General features: G+C 59.0%; 2 protein-coding genes across 3 annotated transcripts in view; both read left to right on the top strand.

The window, feature by feature from the left end:
- LOC103762913 (dimethylaniline monooxygenase [N-oxide-forming] 5) overlaps nucleotides 1-2771 on the top strand; it is a 5829-nt gene extending 3058 nt beyond the window's left edge. The window contains exons 4-7 of the mRNA XM_029962228.1: nucleotides 377-576; nucleotides 890-1239; nucleotides 1573-1645; nucleotides 1890-2771. Coding sequence (XP_029818088.1) covers nucleotides 377-576; nucleotides 890-1239; nucleotides 1573-1645; nucleotides 1890-2235 — 969 coding nt within the window. The 3' untranslated portion in view covers nucleotides 2236-2771. The remainder of the gene's footprint in view (nucleotides 1-376; nucleotides 577-889; nucleotides 1240-1572; nucleotides 1646-1889) is intronic.
- Nucleotides 2772-2793: 22 nt separating this feature from the next.
- On the top strand, nucleotides 2794-7020 carry LOC103762906 (dimethylaniline monooxygenase [N-oxide-forming] 5). Of its 2 annotated transcripts, XM_029962262.1 has the most exons (5): nucleotides 2794-3441; nucleotides 4602-4790; nucleotides 4873-5035; nucleotides 5707-5849; nucleotides 6101-6304. In XM_029962262.1, the coding sequence occupies exons 1-5, from the start codon at nucleotides 3298-3300 to the stop codon at nucleotides 6302-6304; spliced, it is 843 nt and encodes a 280-aa protein (XP_029818122.1). In that variant the 5' UTR covers nucleotides 2794-3297. The 2 variants fall into 2 exon arrangements, with proteins under 2 accessions (XP_029818122.1, XP_029818121.1); XM_029962261.1 differs by lacking the exons at nucleotides 2794-3441; nucleotides 4602-4790; nucleotides 4873-5035; nucleotides 5707-5849 and adding an exon at nucleotides 6406-7020 and having other exon boundaries at nucleotides 5917-6300.
- Nucleotides 7021-7428: the final 408 nt, after the last annotated feature.

The following is a 7428-nucleotide window of genomic DNA, read 5'->3' on the forward strand; positions in this document are numbered from 1 at the left end:
CCCCCCCTTGGGACACTGTTGGCTCCACAAGGACACCAGGACCAAGGCACTTGCACAGCCACTCCTCCATCCCAGCACTCACTGTATTTGGCCATGTTGGCACCCGCCAATCTCAGCCACCAGGCAGTGGTGGCAGTTGAAAATCAGTCCCACACGGACCCCAATTTTTTCCCTGAGCCCCAGGCTGAGGGTGCCCCTGTGGCACTTCCCTACCTCTCCCTGCTAGATGCCAATCACCAGCTCCCTCTGCCCTCTGCATCTTTGCCCAGTGTGGCAGCACAAAGCAGAGTGATCCCAGGGCAAGGACATGTCCCCCCTGGGGCAGCCCCCCAGGACCATCACTGCCTTCAGGAGGTGATGCTTCTTCCTTGTCCAGGTGTTCCTCAGCACCCGCCGGGGTGCATGGATCCTCAACCGCGTTGGAGATCAGGGCTACCCCATCGACACCATCTTAACCACTCGCATGAAGGTATTCCTGCAGGGGCTGCTCAGCCCGTCCCTGGCGTGTGACTACATGGAGAAGAAGCTGAACGCCAGGTTTGACCACACGCATTACGGCCTGAAGCCAAAGCACAGGTATCAGCAAACATTCCCCCTGCCCAGGAGGGACCCACCGTCTCCCTCTGTGTCCAGCCTTGCTTTACCATTCCCTGCTCCCTATGTCTGGAAACCAGGTTAATAGCTGCGTTGTGCCCAAGCAATGCTCAGGGGAACCACCACTGCCCCTTCCAGGAACCCTTGGTGGCACCAGAGCAGGGGCAGCCGCTCAGCATCTCTGGGGGATCAGCCTTTTGAGAATGAGCATCCCTGGGGATGAGCATCCCCAGAGCAGGACACAGAACAGAGACACTCCCTCCCCAGTGCCCTAATGGCTCCTTGTACCTTCCAGGGTCCTTCACCAGCATCCAACCATCAACGATGACCTGCCCAACCGCATCATTTCGGGCAGGGTGCGGGTGAAGCCAAACATCCAGGAGTTCACGGAGACATCTGCCATCTTCGAGGATGGCACCAGGGAAGACATTGATGTCGTAGTTTTTGCCACAGGATACAGCTTCTCCTTCCCATTCCTTGAGGGCTTTGTGAAGGTGGTGGAGAACCAGATCCCCCTCTACAAATTCATGTTCCCTCCGGACCTGGAGAAGCCAACGCTGGCTTTCATCGGCTTCATCCAGCCCCTGGGTGCCATCATGCCCATCTCCGAGCTCCAGTGTCGCTGGGCCACTCGCGTCTTCAAGGGTAAGTGAGGCAAACCTGCCCCGTGACTGCAGCCTGAGCCTGAAGCCCTGGAGCAGGGGCAGATGGTGCCAGCCATGTCAGGGAGGCTGTGGCATCCTGGCTTGCAGCCCTCACGGTGAGATGGGCTCTTGCCTGACAGGCACAGAGACATCCATACCCTGTGTTCCATGGGCTGCTCCTTCCCATCCTGAGGAGCTCAGAAAAGCCTCAGGTGCCAGACCACTGGCCATGGTGGTGCCGGCAGGGGCACAGCACCCAGGCAAGGGCAGCACCAGAGTGGCCACCATGGCCAGCAGGGTGCAGCCTCCCCATGCTGTGGCTTATCCTCCCTAGGTCTGAACGAGCTGCCCCCGCGGCACGACATGGAGGCTGACATCAAACAGAAGAAAGAAGCGATGGCAAAGCGGTAAGATCCCCACAGGAACAGGGAGGGGGCTGCTGTGGGCACAGAAGCCCGTGGGCACCCATCCTGTCCCATGGCTGCATCCCGGCACATTTGTTCATGCCAACAGATGTCAGGGATATGATTGGCCACACTACCCCCAGCCCAGTAATCCTTCCCCATGGTGATCCATCCAATACTGCCTTGCTGGTGTGCAGGGCATCTGCCAGCTCTGCTGCCAGCACCTGCCCTTCCTCCCTGCCCACAGGTACGTGAAGAGCCAGCGGCACACCATCCAGGTGGATTACATCCCCTACATGGACGAGCTCGCCTGCCAGCTGGGGGTCAAGCCCAACCTGCTCACCCTCTTCCTCACGGACCCCAGGCTGGCTCTGGAGGTGGCCTTCGGTCCCTGCACGCCGTACCAGTACCGGCTGCGGGGCCCAGGTGCATGGGCAGGTGCCAGGGAGGCCATCCTGACCCAGCAGCAGCGCATCATCAAGCCCCTGCAGACGCGGCACGTGGAGGAACGTCCCTCGGCCCTCGCTGTGCCCCTCATCTTCAAGGTGGTCGGGGCCGTGGCCATCCTCGCTGCTGTTTTTGCTTACTTTTAGGTGCCCTGCAAGCATGAGAGGGCACGGTTTGCAATGTGCCAAGGGGCTGGCCGGCCACCCCTGCCCCACAGCAGTCTGTGCACCCCAGTGCTGGCAGAAACCCCTGCCTAGCACGGCCCCATTGTGACCACAGCATGAGCTCGGGATGCACAGAACCTCCCCAGCTGCCAAAATAAAGATTGGACCCCTGTGCTGTGCCTCTCCCTGTGGAGCTGCTGCCAGGGACAGAGAAAGAAACCTGCTCATATGCGGGGTAAAATCCAGTCCCTCTCAGCCAGCACTCTGGGCTTTTCTGTCCCCTGTAACCCAGTTGTGCCACTGCTGGCACACTCACAGGAAAGCTAAGCAGCAAAGGCACTGCAAACTTCCTAACTGCATAAATGCATTGAACAGCCAAGCATTGTCCTGTTACTGACAACATCATGACCCACTGTGTGCCAGGGGAATGCTCATGGGTGTGAGGTCGTCCTCGTGCCACTGGCCCACAGCAGTACACATCTACACACCTGTGTGTATCCACGGCAAGACAGCCTTGCTCAGGGTGTGCAACGCAGGAGCAGGTCCCGGGGTCACAGTAGCACAGTTCAGTGCCACCTTCATCACCTGCACGCAGCCCCTCCAGAAGATGGCTGGGTGGGATGGCCACCCAGAGTGGTGACAGGAGTCTTGGCCACCACACACCTGGGCTGGCATGACTGCCAACCACCTGAGCATCCTCCTAGTTTGTTTTCCATGGCACAACCTGCTGAAATCTGGAGCACAGCCACATCTCTGCCCTGCCCACTGAGTCCCGGGGCAGTGCCAGCATCATCAAGTGCTCACAGAATCCAATGAGCCTCCTGTGGAGGGCAGGCACAGATAGGGGGAGTGGCAGAGTGGTGGGGGGAACCTGTAGATCGTGTCTAGAAGAAACACATCTTATGAAACCCTAGCTTCCCTTGGCCACCCACAGGAAGCACAGGGACACTCACTCCCAAACTGAGCGCCCTTCCTGGTGTAGCCCGCCAGGCTCTGCAACCCGCTCAGTGCCACAGCTTCTCCGGAATCCCTGCCAACACCAGAATGCGGGACATGGCTCCCCAGAGAGTAGCCATCATTGGTGCCGGTGCCTCTGGCCTGTGTGCCCTGAAATGCTGCCTGGATGAGGGGCTGGAGCCCACCTGCTTTGAGAGGAGCAAGGACATCGGGGGCCTCTGGCGCTTCGAGGTAAGCCCCACGCATGCCAGCCTGCCCCGTGGCAGCAGAACAGATAGGATTGGGATCGGTTCTTGGCAGATAAAGCACCACTCCCCTGCTTTGTAAGCGTGTGCCAGGCAGGTTTGCCAGCTAAACGACAGGAAAGTAAAACAGCTTGGCAGCAAAAGGTCCCCGTGGTGCCAGCCGGTGTGCTGGGCACATGGGACCCATCTCCTTCCCACTAGCAGCAGCACGGACCCTCTCCAAGGACCTCACCCCAGGGCTTACTCCCCCCAGCTCAGCTTTCCTCTTTCCCATCCTTCCCTTCCTGGTCTCATCCACCCCTTGCTCTGCTGATTTGCTCTTGGTCCCCTCCAGCCCTTTCCCACATATCCTTGTCCTATCTGACCCCATTGTCTGTCCCAGTTTCTGTCTTTTCCAGCCCTTCCCTGGAATCACTGTTGCTCCCCTCCCTGCTCCTGTGCTGCTCACCCACGCAAAGGCACCAAGTGCTGCCTCCTCTGTGCCTTGGCTCTCCCTGTCTCACGGGAAGCCTGAGAGCTTGTTTCTGCACCCACCTAATAAGGCTGCTGACTTTTCCCCCATGGACCCACCAACAAGAATACCAGTGCTCCCACCATGCCCTGTTATGTGGGTGGGAGAGGCCGGGGGGACACACATGGGCACCACACCAGTGTGGGGTTGGGAGTGGCTCAGTCACAGCCTGCTGGTCCTGCCCATGATGGGTCAGGAATGGGACTGGTGCAGCGAAGCCAGGGAAGCAGCATCCAGCTGCTAAGGCACAGACCTGTCAAGCAGGAGCAGCCACTCAGCAGGAAGCACTGGAGCTGGCTCCACAACCAGTGAGACCTGATGTGGCAGCTGCGGCAATGACACCGCAGGCAGCTTCGGGAATGCACCACCTCACAGGGGCAAGGAGTGGGAGTGGGGAAGCTGAGGCACGAGACCACCACGACATGCTGTCACTACTGCCTGGTTGTCACAAACCCAGAGCTTCCTCTTCCACGTTTTTTGAGGCAGGTGGTCTCCCTCATGGGAGAGTACAGGGATGGGTGCTATGATCACCTGTGGCGTAATTCAGCATTCACAGGCATAGAGATGTGCCAGGCAGGGCAGGCAGGTGGCCCTGCAGTCCCTGGCCAGTGCTGAGCCGTGACCCACTCCTACAGGAGAACCCCGAGGACGGCCGTGCCAGCATCTACCGCTCCGTCATCATCAACACCTCCAAGGAGATGATGTGCTTCAGCGACTTCCCCATCCCCGAGGACTTCCCCAACTACATGCACAACTCCAAGATCATGGAGTACTTCCGCATGTACGCCCAGCACTTCGACCTGCTCCGCCACATCCGCTTCAGGGTGAGAGCTGGGGGGCCAAGGGGGTGGTGGCAGCGGGGCCAGGGGGCGCAGGGTGCCTGACGCCCGCTCCCCCTGCACCCAGACCAGCGTGTGCCGCGTGTCCAAGCGCCCTGACTTTGCCACCACGGGCCAGTGGGAGGTGGTGACGGAGAGCGAGGGGAAGCAGGAGGCAGCTGTCTTCGACGCCGTGCTGGTGTGCAGCGGGCACCACACCGATGCACATCTCCCACTGAACACCTTCCCAGGTACTGCCTCACGGGCTGCTCGCCTGGTCCTTGACACCCCTGGGACCACCCTCCTCTCCTGCTCAGCCTCCACCCTGCTCTGGGTGCTACCAAAAATGCCTCTGAAGTTTTAACACACCAGGTGGGATTGCATGAGCACCCAAAGCATCCTGCTGGCAGATGTCACAGCTGCCCGTGTGCCTCTCCCACCAGAGACAGGCTCCCTCTCCACACTGCTGGCCAAGCACATGCTAGGCTCTCCAGCTCCTCACCAAGCTTCAGAGCTCAGCACTCGTGTTGGCCTTCTCCTTTGGGAGACAGGCAAAAATGCCTGGAGGGCTTTCAGCTGTGGAGACCCTCTTTGGCTGGAAAACAGGCTGGAGGATATGGTGATATGGTACAAACCCCAGCCACTCCTCTACCCTCAGTGCATAGCACCAGACAGGAACTGCAGGAAGATTTTGGTATGGGAGCACAGAGGTATTCAGTCCAAGCCCTGCTCCAAGTCAGGCTAGCCCCAAAGCCAGAGCAGGATTCTCAGGGCCACACTGAGAATCTCCCAGGCTGGAGATGCCACCACCTTTCTGGGCACTACCCCAGCCCGTTCCCAAAATACACCACCAATCTGATCAGGGGGCAGCCACCCTCCTACCCCACATCCCAGCCCAGCATGGCTTCCCTCTCTCTTCCAGGGCTGGAAAAGTTTGAAGGCTCGTACCTGCACAGCCGGGACTACAAGAGCCCACAACCCTTTTCGGGAAAGCGGGTGGTCGTAGTTGGCACCGGGAATTCAGGCATCGATATCGCAGTGGAGCTGAGCCACACAGCCAAACAGGTCTGCTGGGAGAGCCAACAGGGATAGGGTGCTTATTATTCAGACCCTGGAGAGCACCGATCATCCCCCCCCACCCGCTGCAGGCTCCCCTCCCTCCAGCACCCGGCCACAAGCACCACATCCCCTCTCGGTGGAGGTGTCTACTGTGGTCCCAGCAGCTGTGCTGGCATCCCTGTCCTTGGAACATGGCAATGGTCCAGCCTGGTCTCAGGACACTGCCATGCTGCCACCTCTCTTCTCCTTTCTCCCAGGTTTTTCTCAGCACCAAGCGTGGGACCTGGGTGCTACACCGGGTGGCGGACAGAGGGTACCCCTTTGACTTCAGCTACCTCAACCGCTTCAGCCACTTCCGCACGAGCCTGCTGCCTCAAAACATCACCAATTTTTTCATGGAGAGGAAGATGAATGCCCGCTTTGACCACAGACTCTATGGCCTAAAGCCCCAGCACAGGTGAGTGCCTGGCAGGTACCTGGCCTGGGTACCTGTCCCAGCAATGCCCATCCTGCTGCCCGTCTCACTGCCCAGGCCCATACAAGGTCTGTCCGTGCCTTCCAGGATCTTTGACCAGCACCCGACCGTCAACGACGACCTGCCCAACCGCATCATTTCAGGCAGGGTGCGGGTGAAGCCGAACATCCAGGAGTTCACAGAGACGTCTGTGATCTTTGAGGATGGCACCAAGGAAGACATTGACGCCGTGGTCTTCGCCACAGGATACAGCTTCTCCTTCCCTTTCCTCGAGGAGTGTGTGAAGGTGGTGCAGAACCAGGTCTCCCTCTACAAATTCGTGTTCCCCCCTGATCTGGAGAAGCCAACGCTGGCTTTCATCGGCCTCATTCAGCCCCTGGGTGCCATCATGCCCATCTCTGAGCTCCAGAGTCGCTGGGCCACGCAAGTCTTCAAGGGTAAATCAGGCAGTTTGGGGGGATGCAGCCAGGTTTCCCTAGCTACACCAAGACTGAGGTGTTCAGCTGGTGGCCTCCCCTCACATGCTGTCTCCCCACACTCACCTTTTAATCATCCTTTTGCTTCTTTATGAGGACAAAAAACAGCGTTGTATTTTGCAACAAGTCTTGCACTGATCATCTCTTGTGAGGAACACTAACAGGTCCTGTTGCCTGCAAACCACCTTCTCCCTTTCCTTTCCTACCATTACTTTCTTTGCCCAAGCCTCCCACTTTGCTCTTGAGGTGGTGGCACTTCCCCAAAGCCCCAAAGGCTTCCATGTGCAAGCAGAGGCCTGGCTGAGCCATCCAGACGGTGGTGGGAGCACAGCCCTCCCTCCAGCTACAGCCTCCTCTTCTCCAGGGCTGCAGGACCTGCCGCCACTTGCCAACATGCTGGCTGAGATCACACAGACCAAGGACCAAATGGCCAAGCGGTAAGGACCCTGCACAGCATCACCTCTGCCACCCTTCCCCCCGTGCTCATGTGCCAAACCCGCCTCCCCTTCCTCCCTGCCCACAGGTACGTGAAGAGCCAGCGGCACACCATCCAGGTGGATTACATCCCCTACATGGACGAGCTCGCCTGCCAGCTGGGGGTCAAGCCCAACCTGCTCACCCTCTTCCTCACGGA

The sequence above is a fragment of the Manacus vitellinus genome, unplaced genomic scaffold (assembly GCF_001715985.3).
Source record: "Manacus vitellinus isolate BGI_N305 unplaced genomic scaffold, ASM171598v3 scaffold_44_pilon, whole genome shotgun sequence".
Taxonomy (NCBI): Eukaryota; Metazoa; Chordata; class Aves; order Passeriformes; family Pipridae; genus Manacus; species Manacus vitellinus.